Here is a 23,356-nt window from a genome sequence, read left to right on the forward strand (position 1 = left end):
AAATACATTCTGTGATACCGATGAGGACTGTAGCCATCTTCAATGGCAGACAGCTGAGTGGCAAAATTTAGAATTACCCATTGGTAAAAGTTTTCTTTAATTTAGTTTCTGGGATTTTGCCCACATCTTAAAAAAAAAAAAAAAAAAAAAAAACACACACACCCACTATTATTTTTCTCCCAAATTCACAGATTTAAAAAGGTTTCATGATCACAAATATCACATTATTAGGACGTTTAAAAAAAATATGTGATGAGCACAATTATTCTCCAGCTAAAATCCAGGTAAAGCTGCTGAATCAGAGCTTGGGTGTGTTCGAGGATACGTATCAGACAAAAAAATATTGCCTGTGAACTTTGTGAACTTCTCCCTCCCCGAAGCTCAGTTCTTTCTACACATAGTCCCCAGACACACTGAGGATATCCTGAAAGGATGCACTGACCAGATGAGTCAGCAGCGTACAATGGCTGCGATGGGGATTGCTGGGCACTCGCACACACCAGAGGACGCATTTAATCCTGACATACTTTACATGAAAGGAAAAAACCCACTTACATAATTATTCATTGGAAATGTTATAAAAATAGATGGTGGGAAATTTAGGAGGAGAAAACAACACAGTGAAAGACAAATTTTACAATTATTTCTGTCAATTCCAGTTCAGTTTTCATACATTACAACAGATAGGCACCTAGATCAATGACAACCATGACCAAGCTGATCAGATAGTGTAATGTCACGTTAAGCAGGAAGCTACTTGCTGTCACACCCTCGTTCTGCTGGTGGTCACTAATCTGCTGGTTACAATGCTGCAGATGGCTGATAATAATGCTGGGAGGTCACACCCATCCAGAGAGCTGTGGGGACAAAACAGTATTTATGGGAAGTAGGGGTTAAACTAAAGAGTAATAAGGGCTTGGCCATAGAGCCCAATGGGTAGTGAACACTGGGACTCAGGTTCCCAATAGCTTTCAGGCTTATTGTTAAGGTGTTCATCAAAACACAAACACGGCAAAATGATGGATCACTCAGCAAGTCCCACGTAGTAATAGAAAAGGTAAATTAGGGTTACAATCGCCTCCCCACCCTATTTTCCCTTTTTAACCCCTTTCTCCCCTGGCTACAGTGAAGGAGGGGTGAGACGGATTAGTGATCAGTCTGGCGTGGAAGGAAACATAGAATACAGGTGATTTTTTAATCTATTTTGTTAATAATGTACATCTATTTTTTTTTTATTTTTTTTTTAAAAAGGCCTTTGTAAGACATGCTCTCAAAGAAATCTGGATGATTTATGAAACTATTGCATGATAACAGGCACATGATCTGTTGGCATTGATGTGTAGGTTGTCATAAGGGAGCACAATTTGTTGAAAAGTGGTGACCATACGCGAGACTATGTTGCAATGACATGACAGTCACATCACATCACACCCTTTTCTTAATTCTGAAATTAGAACTGCTGATATTTCTACCCACAGAAATGGCTACATGTCTGAACCTTTGCTGTAGACCAAGTTACTGATTATTTTACAAGAGGCCATTATATAAAAAGTTCCTTTAAATGATTTAGAAAGTTAAAGCATATTGTCATAATTCGTACAATAAGCGAGCAGTTTTCATCCTACAAAGTTCAAATGGCAAAGACAGGATCACCGTACATACACCTGTCACATAATAGAAGCACCCATTAAAAGCTATAGAAGCCTACAATCAGCGGGTGTCGTTTCCTTCTGATAACATTAGTCCTTAGTAAAAAGCAACCCATTCCTTTCAGGCCTTTTTTGTTGCATTTCTGGTTCTACAAGTCTCGATGCTTATCGTCACGGCAGATCAGCGAGTTCTTATAGTGGTGCTGAAGCCAGTCACAAATCTGCTGTCCCAGGTGCTGATTTTCCCCAAGCCTCGGAGACCTACTAACAAATAATTTCTCAGTTGTGGCAATATATTACTTCTTTGGCTTAAAGAACGACACTTTATTCCAGGAAGGACATCGAAATCCAGGCTGTTTTCCATGTCACACTGCAGAAAAAACTCCCTCATCATAAATTCACCATCAACCTATATAAGCGCTTTCTCATTTTTCATTAGTGTCATCCTATTATATTAGCCTGTCTGACAAGAACGTCATGAACGGAGTACTATCACAGCCAACAGTGGACGATTTATTAACACCACATCCTATACAGACATACAATGGGCCCTTGTAGTGAGCCAAAGAACTAAAACGAGTCATTATTAGGCATGATGGGGTGTAAAATGACAGGTTAAAGTTCCTATCCATGTAATTATACTGTAAGAAAGGAAAAAGATGTATCCAATTTGCCGTTTTTAAAATATAAATGTTTAACATGCCATCGCCTTGTGGCCATTTCCAGCTCCCAATTCTGAAAAGAACGTAAGATCTCTTTATTTACATCTCATCAGCAAATGTAAAAATTGCCATTAAGTTAGAAATTAATACTAAAAATAGATGTGGTCAATATTAACATTTCCAATAAAAACATTAATATATTGAAATGTCTACAAGTCTACACCTTACACACATATAGTAAAAAACTGGGGTAGCACAAACATAGTTGCATGTATAAGTGCCAGCACATGGGTTGTAACCCACCAACCTATGAAACAGAAAAAAGCAAAAAAGTGGACACTACTCAATAGAAAATTCCATGCCAAAAAAAATCTGGCGTATTTATTGGCCCTCGTGAACAGGAGGAAAGAGGTTCACTTGGTCTTGAGCCGAAACACTGCCACCTGTTCACATGGGCCAATAAATTCACAAGCTTTTTTGCATGGATAAATTCCACAAAAAAAGCCACTCACATATACTTTATACATACACCCACACTGCATGTATGTATGTATGTATGTATGTATGTATGTATGAGTAGGCCGCCCAAAGGATGAGATATGATATATTTATGTATACATATTTTCTCTCTCACCCTGTGGGCTGCTTACTTGTAAACGTAATCCTAAAGTAGCAGCGTTCATTCAGATCACTGTTGGGAAGTGCACATAAATACAATTGGAAGGTATATTCAATGTGAAGGGTTTGACATGTTGCGTGCAACCAAATGCTCTTAATAATGAATCATATAAACAGCTTTAATGTCAAGCTCTAACCTTTCGCATTTATTTTTCCATTGCTACTGATCATATTGCCAACAACTTCACAACAACTCGAAATCTGAAGGTCTCCACAGGGAGCTTCATTGAGGAGTCAAGAAAACATCTCAATCTAAGGATCGCAGCCAATGATTAGCTAAGGACACTTTACTAGTCTCATCATACAAACCTTTTCTTACTGCTACAAATATAGCTCAACCTGAGCAGCTAAATAATACTGTACATGAATGAGTGGCAGGAGACACCCAAGAGGTCTGAATAATCTTGTAAATTATATCACGTCTTGTCAGCTTCCATCATACATGAGCTCCTATGGGCATTCCACAGAGTGACTAAAGGCCTGGAACAACGCAACCTGAATATCACAGCAAATGATGTGGAGAGCACTTAATGAGAAGCCAGAAATGCACAGAAACTAGAGCAAAGCAGCATAACATAGGAAGATGGCTAATGGTTTCTGACGGACTACAACGTCATACTGACCTATCCTGACCCCAGCCCCAACACTGCTTCTAGGAGGGCATTTAAATCCCGTGAGCAATGAATGAAAATAGCATTGTCAAGCTGCAGTCATTGCATGTAACATATACATAACCAATGTTAAATGCTATGTACTCGTATTTGACTTAAAAGCAGACAGATTTTGTAATAGCTTAAAAGGACATGACTATTCTGTACATTTTGCTGTTTAAGTAATTGCAAGTAGATTAAGAAGAGGTGGCATGTCAGCAGATGTCTTTTCTTGGCAAGAACTGGAGATGATTGAATCAAGTCAATCAGTCAAGTGTTTCCTAGTAACTAATTAATGGGTATGTGTCATCAGAAAATAACCAATTTTTTGTTAAGTACATTAAAAAAAATCATATCACTATGTATATTAAAAAGGCCTCTGTACTTATAGTAAATTCATAATTCCTGTTCTGTACAGATTATTTTTTTTTAGCAGTCTCATTCTCATTACAGGCACAATTACAATGATTGGTAACACCGGTATATAAAGTAAATAAAATAAAGTTCTAGAGGTGTCGGCACTCGTGGTCCCAGGGCTCTCGTGCGATTGTTGTGACACATGAGCTTGGCACCCAATCAGTGCTGGGTTACTGTCTCCTCCTTCATATGAATTGAACATTATTATTATTATTATTATTTATTTATATAGCACCATTAATTCCATGGTGCTGTACATGAGAAAGGGGTTACATACAGAGTTATAGATATTGTTTACAGTAAACAAGTTTACAGTGACAGACTGGTACAGAAGGGAGAAAGACCCTGTCCTTGCGGACTTACATTCAGATCAGCTGCCTTTCTCTTCATGTTTAATTTGTATGAAGGTGGGGACAGTTATGGCTGCGCTGATTGAGCACCAGGCTCACATGTCACAACAACTACAAGGTAGCCCAGGGGACAATAGCGCAAACAGCGCTGGAACAGAAGGGGAGTATAGGCCTTCTTATTTCATCGGGGCCAAATATTTAGATAAAGAAGGGGTTGTCCTAGTAGTGGATAACTCCTTTAAAAGTGGTTGTCCAGTCCAAACCGATAAGTCTGCAGTCACTCTGTGTGACTGCAGAATCATGAATCTCCCCCAGTGCATGCATATACTCCTGGTCAGTGGGCATAGCCTCGCTTCATACTCTTGTATAGGGCGAGCACGCACCCATCTAATGATATGACTGATTAGAAGGCGCAGCCTCACTCCATACAAAGTGTATGGAAAGCGAGACTATGCCCACTAACTGGGAGTATGTATAACTCATACATACTCCAGCCCCTGGCTCAGAAACTGGCAAATCCCTGCAGCACACAGTGCATGCGCTGGGGGTATTCACCAGTCACACAGAGTGACTGCAGACTTATCGGTTTGGACCGGGCAATCCCTTTAACAGCAAGTCTATAGTAGAATATTTCCATATGGCTTCTGTGAAGAATATAAGGGGGTTTACTGGCAGCTTACAATCCTCCTTCAGCATGTGTAGCTGTAACAGGACATCTGGCTCAGCAGGTGGTCCAGCCACACCAGCTAGTATTCAAGCTTATAAAAGATGACCTCCTGCGGAGCCCACGCTATGCAACTGCTTTGTCCAGTCAAAGGGGAATTTCTTAAGGAGATTTAAGGAAGGGGAATATGGAGTTATCATATGTCCTAGCCATATACTGGCTACATTTTCACGATCTCTGGAATGGTCCGAAAGTCTTCCAAGGTCTCAATCTGTTCCAGCACACCTAGAGTGGGGAGGTATGACGAACGGCTAGTAGAAGCCAGGTAGCAAAGCAGAGTTTGTTGATCTGATGGTGCCAGAACCACTGCTTTAGGACCTTCCGTTGGGAAGTTATGATCCTTCATAGGTTTTGGGAGTTTTAGCTTCAAACACAAAGGGTAGGGCAATAAGGAATGGGGTGCACGTTGTGTAATGTGTTGGAAGGAACTGAATTACCTGGCAATGCATGCACCCATCTGGCTCAGCATCCAACGGATGAACATCAAGCCGGTATATGACATGATACATCTGCTTATAACCTTTGTACTATCACCTGTATTTGCATATTTGACCATTGTATATGTTTAACCACTGTGTATAGTGTATGGTCTTTTGGGCCCTTAAGGCGATTAAATATATAATTTACCTTGGGCTGCTCTTTTATATCGATCCACAAATCCACAAGTCTGTGTTCTCGGCTTATATCTAACGAGGAACTGATGGCAGTCCTACTGGGCTGATGTGGTTCTGTTTCACTGGTGCTAGTGAAACTGGCCTCTCAGGGCTGTGAGCGAATGTGGTGTCACGTCAGTGACTGTTGGCGACATCCTCTCACTCACCGTGCCTCCCTGGGCTCGTGTAGAAAGGGGGAGGGGGTGTATGTGTAAAACTGTGCCAATCTGACCTTTTGTGTCCCCAGGGGGTGCAGAACCTCACATTGGTGCAAGTGAGGAGACCGTATCACGTGAACCCTCTGATGTAATAGTGATGTCTCGCAGGCTGACAACAAGCTGCGGGTTCGTCACAACATCCTGTACAGAACAAAATCCTCCCACTCCTTTTATCAACCCCTCTAAGAAACGAGATCTGTCACAGTGATTCAGGTATTTGTGACATATTTGACATGCTTTTATTTCCTATACATGGTTGTATTGCGAAAACAATGTTTGGAAATGGTAAAGGGAATTTAAAAAATAAATAAATAAAAGCCACCTTCAGTGTTTCACTACTGTACTTTTTCCGGGAGTCCATAATGGTCCAAGCAGATGACATAATATTTTGATGAAAAATATAAAGGATGACATGCATTGTATGCCAATAACCTGTTTGCAGTCAAGGAGGTGGAGACACTCCTGAGTAAAGTCAAGCTAACTGCACCTTAATCCTACCCAATTTGTCGGGATTGAAGTCCCTGAGGACAGAGCTTGGAATGATGTACACCGTCTTCATTTAAGCAAGAGTGAGTAGGATTAGGGTGCAGCCATCTTGACTTGTCTTGACAGTCTACACCTCTGACTGCAACCAGGTAATTTGCATATAATGCATGCTATCCTTAAACTTTTTAACTAGATAGCTTGCATATGGTGGCCAGGGGCATTAAACTTTGGGGGTTCCAAGGACATCTTTAGAAACAAGAAGAATTGAAAGAAACAGATGGTGGTCCAGGATTATAGGGCTAAAACTATCTGTCAGATTCAACTTAAATGGGCTGTCAACATACACATAAAAGAGTTACAACCTCTCCTATTGGACTGTCAGAATGAGCACCCTAATAAATTCTCAGTGAACCCATCCTGAACCCAGCACAACAGAGAGGCAATAGGAGACAAATGGTGCAAAATTCTCTATGAAACCCAATTACAAAAATAATTTGAAGCCCAAAACACATGCAATTAAGGAATAAGTGTTTCCAAAGGTAGGCCACCCCTTTACTATCGAGGCTGAGTGGGCTCCATGTGAAACGTATAAAGTCAATGTTTACAGATTTAATAAACATATCGATATGATGACATTCAAATAAGCGGATATAACTGTAATAAGCAAAAATTCACTAGAGTACTTTTTAGATTTTGGTTAAAGGTACAGATAAATGAAGGACTGAAAAACATGGATGACATACAAATCAGCAATCATGGCAGGCAATTTTATATTCCATACATTTCTTCCTGCATATACATAAAGCATTCCTCATGCAGTAATAGTATTCCTTGTAAAGAAGCCTGTAATCCTTCATCTCTGGAAAGTTATTATAGGTTTTTCGTTTGCAATGTAAGATACAGAATGCTATTGTAAATAGATGTCATCATTTCTGACAATGTGGTATACCAATTTTGCTGCAATTTTGTAAAGTCAAATGAATTTCAAAAGCAATTTGTAAGATACACACAGCTTTTATCTAATATTCCAAAGTCTGATATACTAAAAACTGGATATGTTGCAGGCAGAATTGCTGAAATTAAATATAAAAGTGACATCTTTGATTAAGGTTTAGTCTTGTGTTTTTAGCTTCTGGCTAACAAAAAAGGATATATTTTAACATCTCTATATGGACAATAAAGTGCAGGAAATGTACTACCCAATAAATGCATGAATGTATTGTAGCTAATGCCAGATGGAAACTCTTTAGTCATTATTTTATTCATGTATATTTGCAAAAAGTAAATTCTGACATTTTCTAGTACTATGGCATAACACTCCACAATGAGAATACGGTTTTATTGGTAAACAATGTAGAGAACTATTAGAATTCAAATGATTTGGTCAATAATTCTCATATGGCCAGCTTTATCTGACTTTTGTGATATCATTGCCAAACATTTTCCTTAAAGTGAACCTGTCCACAGGATTTTGCTAAGTAAACTACAGGCATTGTCAGATTTACATTGTTGCACTGATTAAAATGATACCTGGGGTGAAGAAATCAATCTTGTGGTTCTTGTGTAATCAGTGTGAGAAGTTTTAAGTTAGGCTAGGTTCACATTGCGTTAATGGGTTAACGTTAACGGACTGCGTTGCACGGCGAAAATGTCGCAATTAACGCCATGCAACGGGTCCGTTAGCGCACCCATTGACAGCAATGTGATTTTTGGCTGTAGCGCATCGCTAGCGCATGCCATTTTTGGCACGCGCTAGCGATGTGCCGTTCTTTTGTGACGGACCTCGGAAGCTGCTTGCAGCGTCCGAGGTGCGTCCGAGGTCCGTTCCTCGCTAGTGCAGATCGGGGATCTGTGCTAGCGGGGACGCCGAAAGCGGACCCTAAACAAACATTGCGTTAGCGCAATCCGCTAGCACTATGCGCTTAACGGATTGCCCTAACGGAATGTGAACCTAGCCTTAATGAGATGCTCGTGATCCAGGGCGGGACTGTAGGCAGAGTCATATCTTGGTGCTTTATGATGAGGAAGACATTTGTGCCTCGGGGCGGCCTGTCATTCTAATCAGTATAACACTGCCAACCTAAGGGTACCGTCTCACAGTGGCACTTTTGTCGCTATGACGGCACGATCCGTGACGTTCCAGCGATATCCATACGATATCGCTGTGTCTGACACGCAGCAGCGATCAGGGACCCCGCTGAGAATCGTACGTCGTAGCAGATCATTTGGAACTTTATTTCGTCGCTGGATCTCCCGCTGTCATCGCTGGATCGGTGTGTGTGACACCGATCCAGCGATGTGTTCGCTTGTAACCAGGGTAAACATCGGGTTACTAAGCACAGGGCCGCGCTTAGTAACCCGATGTTTACCCTGGTTACCATCGTAAATGTAAAAAAAACAAACAGTACATACTCACATTCCGGTGACGTCACCGCTGTGCTCTGCTTTCACTTCACGGCCGGCACTCAGTCAGTGCGGGAAGCGGACGGCGAGGGACCTGACGGACACCGGAATGTGAGTATGTACTGTTTGTTTTTACATTTACGATGGTAACCAGGGTAAACATCGGGTTACTAAGCGCGGCCCTGCGCTTAGTAACCCGATGTTTACCCTGGTTACCCGGGGACTTCGGCATCGTTGGTCGCTGGAGAGCTGTCTGTGTGACAGCTCTCCAGCGACCACACAACAACTTACCAATGATCACGGCCAGGTCGTATAGCTGGTCGTGATCCTTGGTAAATCGTTTTGTGTAACGGTACCCTAACAATGCCTGTAGTTTACTTGGTAAGATCCTTCCGACAAGATTGCTTTAAAGGGTTTTTCTAAGATAAAAGTGAGAAAATAGCAAAGAACCTTCACCCACCCATTGTATCCCGGCACCACTGCAGTCCCTCTGCTTTGCAGTTTCTCTTCAGTCTGTTTAGATGGCTGCAATGACAACATGCTGTCTACCCAAGTGACAACTGTAGACAATTATTGGTCTCATGAGACACACAAGAACACTGCAGCCAATCATTTGTTGCCTCAGAGGGGTCTACATTCAGCCAATCCCTGGTCCCTTCCAGTCTTTGAATATATGCCTGTAGCAAAGACAGGCCATCTACACACGAATTGCTGCGCAAATCCAAGGCCTCAGTGATCCAGTGTCTCCTGTGATTGTTTGCAGTGATTAGTTGTGTAGAAGGCAAATACTGTAATCGCTACAAAGACTAGAAGGGTGACTGAAGTAGTAGTGTCCTTATAGCAGGGAATATAAAGAATTATTTGTTGTGGGGGGGGGGGGTCATCATATTACCAGCTTTTGCCATTTTTTGTGATCATTACAATACATTTTAAGCAACTATTCTTATACACTCACTGACAGAAGTTATGTCGCTTATCCATGTTATGTAAATAAAAGCTTATAACCCGATGTTAAAATCATCCATTGGTTGTATAAATTATTCTTTTGAAAGCTGAAACCCTCCGAAATGTGGTTTAGGTTAAGAAAATTAATTGGCATCAATGCAGGAATATTGATCAGTTAATGGACACAGAATGGTCAGATTTTGACAAGACAAAAGTTGTGTCGCCTGGTCATATAATACACCTAATCCTAGTTTACATCCTCACCTGTGCTCAGTAAATTATCGGTTAATTAGTGTGTGTGTATAAAAAGAAACCCAGCACCCCAGACCTTCACTTGAACTACAACTTGAGCTCTGACAACATGCCAAAAATCCACCCTGCGACCAAAGCCTGGATTATCAAGAAGCTGAAGACCAGATCCACTGCAGAGGTGGCTGGCACCTTTAATGTGTCTCAGCGTCAAGTACAAAGAATTAAAAAAAAATTGAAGAGACTGGAGATGTGTTTGACAAGCCCAGGTCTGGCAGACCCCGCAAGACAACTGCTCAGGAGGAACGTTTGTTGGTTAGAAAATCTAAAGCAAGCCCCTCTTCCACTGCAGCAGAGCTCCAATCGGCCTGGTCACGTCAAGTCCCTGTGTCAACTACAACAGTTTGTAGGATTCTGTCTCGAAATGGCCTCCATGGTCGAATCAGTGCCCAGAAGCCAGCACTAAACAAAAGGCAAATAAAAAACTGTGTGGCATTTGCAAAGTCCCACAGCCTGCTAAACAGATGGACGCTGGAAAAGTGGCAGAAGGTGGATTTCTCTGATGAATCTTCAGTAGAATTACACCACAGCCGCCGCAAATACTGCAGGAGACCTACTGGAGCCCATATTGATCCAAAATACACCCAGAAAACAGTTAAATTTGGTGGCGGAAAGATCATAGTCTGGGGTTACATTCAGTATGGGGGGGGGTGCGAAAATTTTGCAAGGTGGAAGGCAATATCAATAGCCTAAAATATCAAGAAGTATTAGCTACCTCTTATATTCCAAATCATAAAAGGGGTCAAATTCTGCAGCAGGATGGTGCTCCATCTCATACATCCATCTCTACAACTAAGTTCCTCCAGGCAAAAAAGATCAAGGTGCTCAAGGACTGACCAGCCCAGTCACAAGACATGAACATCAATGAGCATGTTTGGTTTCGTCTTCCAAGCTTTCATCGTACCCCAAAGAATCTAGATGAACTCTGGGAGGCATGTAAGACTGCATTCTTTGCTATTCCTGATGTCTTCATTAATAAATTGTATGAATCATTGTGGAACCGCAAGGATGCAGTCCCTCAAGCTCATGGAAGTCACACAAAATATTAAATATGACTCTAATAGCACCACAGCTTCATTCACGAATGTTATGCAACATATATTTGTATTTTAAGTTAATTATTTGTTTGAATATCACATTACTTTCTGTGGGCGACAAAACTTTTGTCTTGCCAAAATCTGAAAATTCTGTGGCCATTAACTGATCAATATTTCTGCATTGATGCCAATTTATTTTCTTAACCTAAACAACATTTCAGAGGGTTTCAGCTTTCAAAAGAATAATTTATACAACCAATGGATGAATTTAACGTCAGGTTATAAGCTTTTATTTACATAACATGGATAAGTGACACAACTTCTGTCAGGGAGTGTATGTTGCTTCTGGTGAAGTAATAGTTATGATATACTATATCAATGTTATTTATTAGACCTATCATTATATTGCCCTTAGTTACTTAAATGGCCAGGAGCTTGGAAACATACAGCAAATACCCTGCAAATGCAGATTATTTAGCTACTGCCAAGTCTCCAAGGACCTGAGTGTGCATTCTTAAGCCTCAGTTCAATATTCTGCAAATCATGAATTCTCTGATCATTTTCTCTCCTACATAATTACACTTAAAAGCTCGATGTGACTGATTCAATAAAAAAATAATTACACAAGCCATTTACAAAAGAATACATCGGCTTATATTCCATGGACTTGGCCTGCTGAAAGCTTACTGATGCCTTCATTCATAGATATGATATATTATTTATAAGGCAAACACGTAGTCTAATGTTCCCCACAAGTGGCCACTGATTATAAAACACATTTCTTAGAATGTTGAGACCACTGTAATATCATATGTATGGATTTCATAAAGGACTCTGGTTTCGGTTAAGCTGTGTGGAAATATAAATATGATGTAAAGCCTATTCCAGACCATATTATTCAAGTTAGCATACTTCACTTGAATAGGAAAGAGCTGTAGTACCATTCATAACCACTATACAATGTACAGAACATTGTTAGTTCAAGTGTATACCTCCCGTCTTCCAAAGACAGAAAGGAGGGACATATGCCCATAGCACACTGCGGCAATTTCTATGCCAAGCCACTTCCCTAACCTTAGCCAGTCCTTTATATGTCATCACACAGAAATATTGTACCCAGTAAGGCCCATTAGTGTTTCCACACAGTATAATTCTACTTTTGTGGTCCCCTACATGCCAGCAGCACACAGTATGATGCCCTGGGCAGTACATTTCCCTACACACAAAATATTCCCCACATATAATACATTCCCCCACACAGTATGATGCCAGTACATTCCCCTACACAGTATGATGCCCCTACAAAACACTTTTAGCCCTCACAGTACATTCCCCCACTAACAGTATGATGCCCCCACAATAGATTCCACCACCCACAGTATATTGCCCTCACAGTACATTCTACCACACACAGTATGGAACCTTTGCAATACATTTCCCATATATATATTGTATGCATCCACACAATGCATTCCCCTCCATACACAATATGATGCCCCATGGCAGTACATTTCCCTCACACATAGTATGATGTCCCAACAGTATATTCTCACACCTAACAAAGACCCCAAAGTACATTACCCCACATACAGTGTGGAACTGCTGCAGTACATTTTCCCCCATATACAGTATGGCGCCCAACAGTACATTCCCCCACACACAGTATGGAACCGCTGCAGTACATTTCTCCCATATACAGTATGGTGCCCAACAGTACATTCCCCCACACACAGTATGGAACTGCTGCAGTACATTTTCCCCCATATACAGTATGGTACCCAACAGTACATTCCCCCACACACAGTATGGAACTGCTGCAGTACATTTTCCCCCATATACAGTATGGTACCCCACAGTACATTCCCCCACACACAGTATGGAACTGCTGCAGTACATTTTCCCTGTACTGTTGGGTACTATACTGTATATGGGGAAAATGTACTGCAGCAGTTCCATACTGTGTGTGGGGGGAATGTACTGTTGGGTACCATACTGTATATGGGGGAAAATGTACTGCAGCCCTTCCACACTGTTTGTGGGGTAATGTACTTTGGGGTCTTTGTTAGGTGTGAGAATATACTGTTGGGACATCATACTGTGTGTGATCAAGGCATACTCTGTGAATGAAGGCATCAGTAAGCGTTCGATGTATTCTCTTGGAAATGGCTTGTGTAATTATTTTTTTATTGACGTCGGGTGAATCACCATTGGTGGGCGTTCTGTCTATGGCGGTAGTTTTAAAAGAAGAGTTTTCTATCATGGCTTAGTCAGTACACCATATCGGGACACATGATATCCAGGATTCGGGCCTCCTGATGAGCCTAATAAGGCGAAACGCTTTGAGGTGTTAATACCTACAGGGCAGGTGGCAGGTGAAAATAAGATGAGTATCAATATTTCTCCATCTGATATGGTCATTGACCATTTTCTTGCTTCATAGATCGATACAATCTATTTGGGAGGTCTATATGACATTTGGTGATGTTGAGACGTTATAATTTGACTGGCTAAATGAATCAATATGGACAAGGGGCGTATGGATTAATGTCTCCAGGGTTGACCCTGATGTGCCAATAAATTTATCATGATATGATAACGTCTCAGTGATCTACGGCTGTTATAGAGTATCAAGAACAGGTTCAGATGGTCGGTGTGTTTAAACCATTTCAATAGCAAACTTGATGTATATATGATTATTCCATCAACATCGAGTCTTGTATCTGCAAATTAACTTTTTCACCAGTTGGGCCACTAGTCTGCTGCATATGTTCAGTATATATGTTTTTAATATGTTGGGGTCTAGGGTCTTCTACAGCATAGGATTGATCTATGTCTATTGTTAGTGGTCCCTCTAGACACTGGGTAGAGGGATCCTCTAGTGGCGGTATGGTGTACCAGGGTCCCTAGGGTTAGCCATCGTGGAGCGGGGGCGTCATAACGCTCCCCTTTAGGGTGCCAACCCCCGCGGTTCGGTAGGTTGAGCTTAGGCAATATACCAGGGACATCTAGATCACCCCAATGTTTTAAACGGATTTTTTGAGCACTTTTTTTTTATTTGTGTCTGTTTTTTGTCACTTTGGTGTGAACCAATTGTGGGTTCTTTTAACTAATAAAGTGGTATTGGAATAGGGTATTTATACTGCCAACCTTCCAAGAAAGATGGACAGCTCTCCAAATTCGGGACTGTACCATGGTATCAGGGACATTTGCTGGTGTCCTGTGGCCCCTTAAATTACTTGATAAATCAAAGTGTCAGTCTCAATGAGATATTAATTACCTAGCCTAAAAGGCAAGTTATCAATATAAAAATCATAGAAAACCCTTTTAAATAGCAGTGTAAACAACTACATAAATTTACTATTAAAAAAAAAAAATCAAAAACTTTATCTGCACTTTAATAGCACTAACAGAATGTAACACCAGGGGTGACACATTATCGCTATGTTTTGTCTTCAGTAATCCAGCTTTTCAGACAGAATCTCCCAGGAGAGTCACTTAACTAAGGGGCAGCAAAGATACATATTTCAACACTGACTAAACTGATTTTCCCCAGCTGAAGAATCTGACTGTGATGCAAACCAATAAGGCTGGAAAACCGCTAAAAACCTTACATATTCATTATGTCCCCAGCGAAGAAGACTATTTCTACTGTATACAGTAACATGCATTCCTGCGGCCACTGCCGACCAGATGTGTCGTTTCTGCAATATGGATCCCAGGGGTCTGCAGAGGGTGCAGAATGTTTAGGCTTTTCATTCTGTTTGGACTAAAGCATCTCAAGCTAAAGGGAGAAAAATTATTAACCCCACAGCTGCCCCTGCAGAGGTGATCATTACTTAACTTTTTTTGGAGTCTTGGGTGCTGAGGATTTTGAGGCCATGACATGAGGCTTGTCAATAGTGTGTTAACTCTCTGCATGCTGCAATCCCACCTCCCCACTACAACTCATTTTATTACTTGGACTTTAATCATCAGTAAAAAAATATTGAAAGGGAATGAGTCACCAGAAAATGACCTATTCTATTATTTACTTATGACTGTTGTGTTTGAAACTGTTAAACTGTAAAGCTCTGCGGAATATGTTGGCGCTATATAAAGATTATTATTATGGAATTTTTATTGTAGGTACACTTCAATTGTGAGAGACAATATTCTAGATACCAGATACACAATATTTTTGTGCTTACAATAGATGAAGTATGTTTAGAATGTGTAATATTTAACTAGTTAAACCTAAGACATTCTACGGAGAAATTCCATGTCAACTGGAGTTTCAGTATATTTGACAGGTCAGTTTGCTATGGTGGCTAGGTTCATAGTCTCTAAATAGGAGCTATAGAATCATTAAATGACAGATGCCTTGTTAATTTAGACATTAAAATACTAGATAAGGCTGAAGAATATTGTTTTATATATAATCTAGTGAGGGAGATCGATAAATACATTATTGTAAATGTGTTATACAAATTGCTAAAATAGCACCCATAAAATTGTTTGGGATAATACTGTACCTACATCTTTCTTAGGTTTTAAATTGAGACATGGGAAAGTAGAATCACTCAATTTTTGAGTAATGGGGCCTGCTCTTTTATATGCCATATTTAAAAGAACAGAGGCGCTATACAGCAGCACTTGGCATATATGCTTAAAGGTAACCTGCCAGGTCCCCCATGCCCTCCCACCCAGCAGCATTCACCTATGTGTGAGTAAACTCCCTGCCTAACCAGCCCTGTATAACATTATTCAGTTAAATACTTTAAAAAAAAAAGTATTTATAATTTCCCATTTGCTATGCTAATGAGGGCTTTGACTAGTCGATGGGGCATTAGTTGCCCCATACTAGTCAACCCTCTTCCCAGGTTATCACACGCCTGTGGGTGTGATAACATAATTTGCACGACACTGCCTCATTGCCGCTCATGCAAATCTAGCGCTTGTGCGCCACTCATTTTGGCAGTGTCTCTGCAGCCGGGTGTACGCTTCCCGACTTCAGAGGCAAACTGCGCATGACCAGAAGCCGAGCCCCAAAACTGCACAACCTAAGCGTTATTCATAACTCTATATACAAGTACACTGAAAATGGACACTTACCAGTTTGCAGTAAGCCAGCACCACTGTCCTTGACTCCAAAGTGTTGCTGAATGTCCAGGAGAACCCCTGTTAATAGATAATAAACAATATGGGGGATTTGTAATATTCTGAAAAAAACAATTCTTTTAAATACATTTGCAGAAATTAGATTCCAGCATTCACGCAGCAAAATTTCAACTCTTCCATAATTGTAAAACTAAAATTGTAGAGGCTAATCAAAAAAGTCATAAGCAAAGACATTCTTAAAAAGAAATTCTACATGCTCAATATGGATGACAATGTAAAAAGTAGTACAAAGCTAAGAAACAGAAAGCTTATAATTACAGAGAGCACTTTCCTGCCATCATCCAGTGGCCCATTTCCCCAGGACAAGTGCACGCTTGGTTTGAAATGGGTTGATATATGGGTTATTCAAGTGCAACAAAAAATGGGAATACGATTTTGCTACTCTCCTTAAGTGGTTTTGTATCCTCAGCTTACCTTGTTGCTTTCTACTTTGCCTTTGTTATGCAGTAAGTACATTAAGCAGACCATATGCTGTAAGACTGCATTGACTAATGAAAGCAAGAGCTTCACTCACATTGTATAAAAAGGAGAGCTTTATATTTATTGTCTTGGGAAAGGAGGATATTTCTGATTGTCATTACCAAATTATAGCCATCTATATTACCACATAGGGAAACTCTCGCTAACACCTACATAGAAGATATTTTCTCATGAAACCAATATTTTCCTGGAAATGGTGTACCTTCTGCTTAAGAAAGATAGGACACATTACACGATCACTAGGAACATTTTTTGGATTGAGCCCTTCCTGTGATATGTTTATCATATCTGACAGCTGCCCAGTTTGCTCATCATTAGGACTACATGAAGGAAAACCTGATAAGAAAAAATTGGTGTAGCAAACTGTTCACTCAACGTGCTTCGTTGATGGAACATCCTTCACAATTAACTTGGGCAAGTAACGTTCGGTTAACAGAAGATCAGAGCACCCATGTTTTACCTCTAAAATAATTGTCTTTAACTTAATTCTCATAGATCTTTTGCATGTGTCTTTCAGGTTGTTAACATACCGTAATAATGTTGTAACTATAGGTGATATGAAGAATAAATATAGAAAGTACTCTGACATCAAGTAAGAAAATCTTTCAGCCGTGATTTGAATTACAATAATGAACTTTATTCCAAAAAGATGAAAAAAAGATGACATCCTCAAACATCAAAATGCCATGGATAGAAGGAGAATAGGGAGCTGCAGATGTGACCATTGAAGATTGCACTGGGGTTGTGGAAATCACTCCAGAGGATGCCCATCCAGCTGGTGAAGACAGCCACAGTAGAGGAAACGAAGGAGTTAATCCGGCACACCCATTCTCGTAAAATATGTAGACACTTTATTAAAACTAAAACATATTACTAGAAATCTGATGCGTTTCTGGCACAAAAGTCATGCCCTTAATCATGGGATGTGACATCCTATGACTAAGGACGCAACTTTTGCGCCAAAAACGTGGTGGCTTCTTTTTATATGTTTTCGTTTTAATAAAGTATCTACATATTTTACCAGAATGGGTGTGCCGGATTAAATCCTTAATTTCCTCTATTAAAGTGCAATTTGTGACTTTCCTATACGTTTCAGACTGTGACGTAGTCATTCATAGAAGGTACTGTACTACTAAGAGTATCCATTTAAAATATCTTGACTAAAAAATAAAATAGTGAAATGCATAATCCAAATTTCCTACACCAGTCTTCATAATTTGTCTTGTGCTGCACCACTTCTCTGGAATGCGATGCCCCGGACCATCAGATTTACTTCCAGTATTCAGTATTGAAAACCCCATCTTTATAGACCGGCCTTACACATTCTTTAATCTGACGCCTTTTCTGACACTACCCTTTATAAATGGGAAGTGGAGGAGGGAGCAATTACATTTGTTTTTTCATCATATAATCGCAAAACGATATTAAAAGCATTTCTCACAAACCGAGCTTAAAAAAAAACCACAGTAAGTTAGGAGTTTTCCTCATGTACTAAGATTTCCTAGGATCTTAACCGTCATTGAATTTTTGCATCGACAACACAATTGTTATAGAGAGCATTTCACCTAAAGTATATGTAATGAAAGCAATTGAGATGCTATCTAAATACCTAAGTAAAGGTACTGTCACACTCAGCAACTTTGCAAAGAGAACGACAACAATCCGTGACGTTGCAGCGTCCTGGATAGCGATCTCGTTGTGTTTGACACGCAGCAGCGATCTGGATCCCGCTGTGCCATCGCTGGTCGGAGCTAGAAGTCCAGAACTTTATTTCGTCGCCAGGTCGGCGTGTATCGTCATGTTTGACATCAAAAGCAACGACGCCAGCAATGAGCATAGGGGGCGTCGCAGTGTCTCCTTCTAGCCAGTCGGTACACTCCGGCTGTTTGACATGGAGCTAACAACCAGCGAGAACGAGAAGTGAGTCGCCGTTACGTCACTGGATCGCTCCTGCATCGTTCTGGAGTTGCTGTGTTTGACGTCTCTACAGCGACCTAAACAGCGACGCTGCAGCGATCTAGTTTAGGTCGGCTCGTTGTCTATATCGCCGCAGCGTCGCTGAGTGTGACGGTACCTTAAGGAGGGGTTAATGCAGAGAACACAGTAAAGTCAGGTCATCAGTTCACATACTGAGATCTGCTTTTATCCCCATTGTTTTATTTCCTAAAAGTATATTTGTCTGAGACTAGGCTCCACCTTAACACCACTGAACAAAATGCATTTTTCATATAAATTCCCATAGGGTGTCCAGGTGTTCCTACGAAAGGAAGAAGCTTTATATCCAAGATGAAAGCATGATGAAACTGATACTAGCTGTACACTGCTCCTCCTTTTCGCTGTATTCTTCCCATAGAGACAAGCGACAAAGCTGCTGCAATAGTCATCGGGCTGTCATCTCTCTTTCCTCCTTGGATCCTGACATCATCTGAATGCTAATTTCTCACTCCTATGTGGCCCGTTTTACTCTTTTCTTGCTTTTCTACAGCTTGTGACTCATATTAAACCAGTTTAGTCTCTAAAGGAAAATAAGATTTTAGCTTTGTGTGATAATATCTCTCACAGTCTCTCCATCTGAAGTAGTAAAATTATATATGTCATTTTGACAAACCCAATGATCGGGACAACAGAATGCTATTTTTGTGTCACAACAGGCAAGAAGTTCTAAACACTAAAATACTTCACTTTATGCTCCTTCCTATTTATGTCAACATGCCATAAATAATACCAATATTTCACCACCATTACAGCCACAGGATGACAGTCAATGGCATCACTTAGTGATCTGAGGTCAGCCCTATTGATTTACATCATCCCACAAGTGCTTCTGGGGCAGGGCATGGACCATGGCGGCCCTCAACCTCGGGTCTCCAGGGACTATACAATGTTCCTCGTACCAGTTATCGGCTGGTATTTAAAATGACGTTTTAGAACTATAGACAGGTCATGAATTTTTATCATCGAAAATTGTGAATAACTAATGCATGATATATTAGTAAGAGTACTCTGGCTTCTCCACCCTCTCGGTCTATTATGCAGATCTACATTTACTCCCGAATATATATTATATATTATGTGCTCTATTTATTCACTTGTATGAAAGTTGTGAGAAGTTCCAAGGAAATAATATGATTTATTGGTCACTTTAATCTAATCACATTCCTACAGATTAAGAAAGCTCCATTACTAAAATGCAATTATTTCCTCCTGTCACTGTAAAACCAGAATGACTGAGTTTGCAGAAACTTCTCAGACTAATTAGAAGTGGCACTTAGCAGATATTTAAATAAGACTTGGGTGTAAAGCACAGGACAAAATATAATAGCACGCCCTTCTAGGAGGAAACTTTTCTAAAGCACATTGGCCCCACATTCAATGTCACCGTACATATACATTTCAAGCCACACCTTAGCATTATATGATGCTTGTTACACAGTTAGTCATTGGTTATACTACAGAGGCTTTTATAGGGTATTACATAAGCGTTCTCACATAGTTTACATGTCACTTATAAATATAAACCCTGCCTCATCTTCATGACCTAATTAAGATAAGTTGGTAAGAGTCCAAAAGTTTCATTCATTCATTCATTCATTCATTCATTCCAGAACGTAATTTTACTGTTGAGGATGAAAGTTAAGAAAACGTCCCCCAAGAGATCCCAATGTCCTCATCATAAGCTAGATTTTATTCTATGCCATAAAACATTCATAACGTTGAGAATTAGGTACCAATTAACAATATCTAAAGGTAATTGTGTAAGGTTCTATTATATGGCTGTAAACATAATAGTATAAAAATAATATATACGAACCCATAGAAGGCACTACAAAAAGATATTGTGCCCACCACCATTATAGTGGCATAAGTACTGCGTAGACATTTCGGAGGGCATATTTATAGTCAAACTTTAAAACTCAAAATTTGGGTTGTACCTTTATTGTGAGCCATTGAGTAACAGCAAGTGACAAAACAGTCTACCAGTCCCGGTACTGGCATATGACCTGTTCCAAACAGTTTTCCATAGCTCCAGGTCTTGTTCAGGTCTCTGTTCACTGTTCCCAAATATCAAATTGATCACCAAAAATAAGGTGTCTATAATATAAAGATGAGGTAAGGGCTGATTTCTGATATCGTCCTTATTGTCTACCCTTTAGTAGTGAAAAAGTATTGCATTGAATAGTTACTATCTCTAAAGTCCTAGGAGTACTAAATGCCACCTTAGATATCACCAACGTTTGCGCATTAGTTGGCATCTAGCCTTCTATAAATGGAATCCCTGGTGCCGTACAAACTCCCTATAATTTATAGCCTTGTTACAAAGCAGGTAAACCTATTTGATGATGGCTTGTTCTGTGCTACTAGAATGAACTCCCAGATTAGCTCCATTTCATGAACTTTGAATGAAGATGAAGACACCCTGATCATCCTATGATAATTGGTGAGTGTGTCACTGTAATAGCCTTCATAAATAATAGTCACCAGAATAGCCCAGCCATGGATTTGTCATTTGGCAGTTCTGGAAATACAGCTCTGTGGAATAAATTATTAATTGTATCCGGGAGTGGTTATAATTACACATGATGCAGACTGTTAACATTTCACAAGATGTATTCATTACACAGTGGTAGATCTACTTTGCTATGTATAAACACATTTACTTTTCAGAATAAAAACACTAACTGAATTAAGTCCATTGAACCAGATTATGCTGGAGGCCTTCACTTTCTATCATGACACTACAGAACCATGTACCATTTCCTCCTGACACTTGTAGCTTCATTGTGTAGGGTTGTCTTTCCAATGCTGCTGTAGTTTAGTGCGTTTCATCAGAGGACACTCGACATCTTATCAAATGACTAGGGTGGAGAACACTGCTGAATATCTTCAGATACGTAGCATTGAAGTGGAATTCTGGATCGGAGTTTCCATTAAAAATTCAAAGAAAGAACATAAGGTTTATTGCAGATAAAGCCCCAAAAGCTTATCTCTATGGCGGGAATACTACAGTGGCCATAAAAGAGTGGCAAAACTTCGTTGAGAAGGTCACATTCAGCATAAATCATTTGCAGCCAAATATTGAAAAGGTGTCCTTCTTATTCACCCACTTTATGGCTTTCAACTCCAGACAGAGCCTTTCTCAAGCGTGAAATAGGCTCCAATTGGACCTGAAACCTTGCAGCACATATGAACAAAATGGACAATTTTCAATATCCAAAAAAAAGTGGGACCATATGACTTCAATCCTTGTGGCTTGTACCTCCTGCATATATTACAATAGTGATGCTTTTGCTTCTTTTTTTGTGGTTATAAAAAGTTTTCTCCTGCGTAATGCTTTTGGATGGTTTTGTACATATGTATCAAACAAATGGTCTCTTGGAATGATTTAAGTAAATCTAAAAGTTTACAGTACATTACTCATCTCCGGTATAGAAGAACTTAACTGAGCACCTACAGTAAAAAGGTGGGTCTCCCTTACACGCATCTTCTGCAGTAAAAGGCATACTAGTCTATGTATTCCATCAGCAGATGGGTACAGTTAATGCAATAAATTGTCTCCGTAAACCGCAGTACTACTTAATACTTCAAGACACCCTTTAAAGCACCACTCCAGCTCTGCAATATTTAAAAAAAAAAAAAAAAAACTGGAGTGGTGCCAGTAATTCAAGTTCCCCGACCCTTGTACTATACTTACAAGCCGCCGTCTTCATCTTTTATTGGCCCCCAGCAGTTTGTGATCTGCTGGATCCCTCCAGTGTTTGCTGGGCAATAGGCAGGTCACAACTCAATGTAATTCTATGAGAGACAGAACGAGGCTCTTCAGACTTACGCCGAGAGCTTGTGACCTCTGACTTCCAGTCAGTCAGAAGTTGCAGTCACGAGATGGAGGTGCTGGATCGGTGCGGTGCCAGGAACAGCTGAAGACAGTGGCTTGTAAGTATAAGACTAGGGTCAGGGAGCTTAGATTGGCAGCACCACTCTAGCGCTTAAATAGGAAAAAAAAAAGGGCGCTGAAGTAGTGCTTTAAACGTCACAAGAATAGAATGATATTTCAAATCATCTTACTAAAGAATTTATGCAGAATTATTCTGCTACTAATACCTGTTCATAAGTGCGTCATTCTATCACAAGTCTCCATGGCAAATTTCATGGCTTGATAAAAATTATGCTAACCGCAGTGCTATTTTTTGTGTCAAAATGACGGAGACCTCAACAGAACCAATGGGCCCCATAATAAATCAATGTAGTCTTGGTGGGGTGGAAGTGAGAGCCACCAGCATGATGGATCTGCACTCATTAAAAAGATGATTGGCCAAAATATTGTTATAAAAGCGAATCTGCAACAGTTTTTTGCCTCCTAATCTGAGGACCACATAAAGTAGAATCAGAGACCCCGATTGCAGAGATTTGTCACTTACTGGGCTGCTAAAGTAGTTTTGAAAAAAAAAATCACTTTTATCAGCAGGACATTAAACTATAAACCTGCTGCCCTGTATGCCTTAGTGTTATAAATAGAGCTGTGAATTATATCAGAGACTAA

General features: G+C 40.1%; 1 protein-coding gene across 3 annotated transcripts in view; it reads right to left on the bottom strand.

The window, feature by feature from the left end:
* SPNS2 (SPNS lysolipid transporter 2, sphingosine-1-phosphate) overlaps positions 1 to 23,356 on the bottom strand; it is a 144,755-nt gene that overhangs the window by 67,216 nt on the left and 54,183 nt on the right. For all 3 annotated transcript variants that reach the window (XR_013223906.1, XM_077296484.1, XM_077296485.1), the window contains exon 2: positions 16,273 to 16,338. Coding sequence is in view for 2 of the 3 variants with exons in the window: in XM_077296484.1 (XP_077152599.1) it covers positions 16,273 to 16,338 (66 nt within the window). In the remaining variant the exon portion in view is untranslated. The remainder of the gene's footprint in view (positions 1 to 16,272; positions 16,339 to 23,356) is intronic.

The sequence above is a fragment of the Ranitomeya variabilis genome, chromosome 3, assembly GCF_051348905.1.
Source record: "Ranitomeya variabilis isolate aRanVar5 chromosome 3, aRanVar5.hap1, whole genome shotgun sequence".
In the NCBI taxonomy this organism is placed as follows: domain Eukaryota; kingdom Metazoa; phylum Chordata; class Amphibia; order Anura; family Dendrobatidae; genus Ranitomeya; species Ranitomeya variabilis.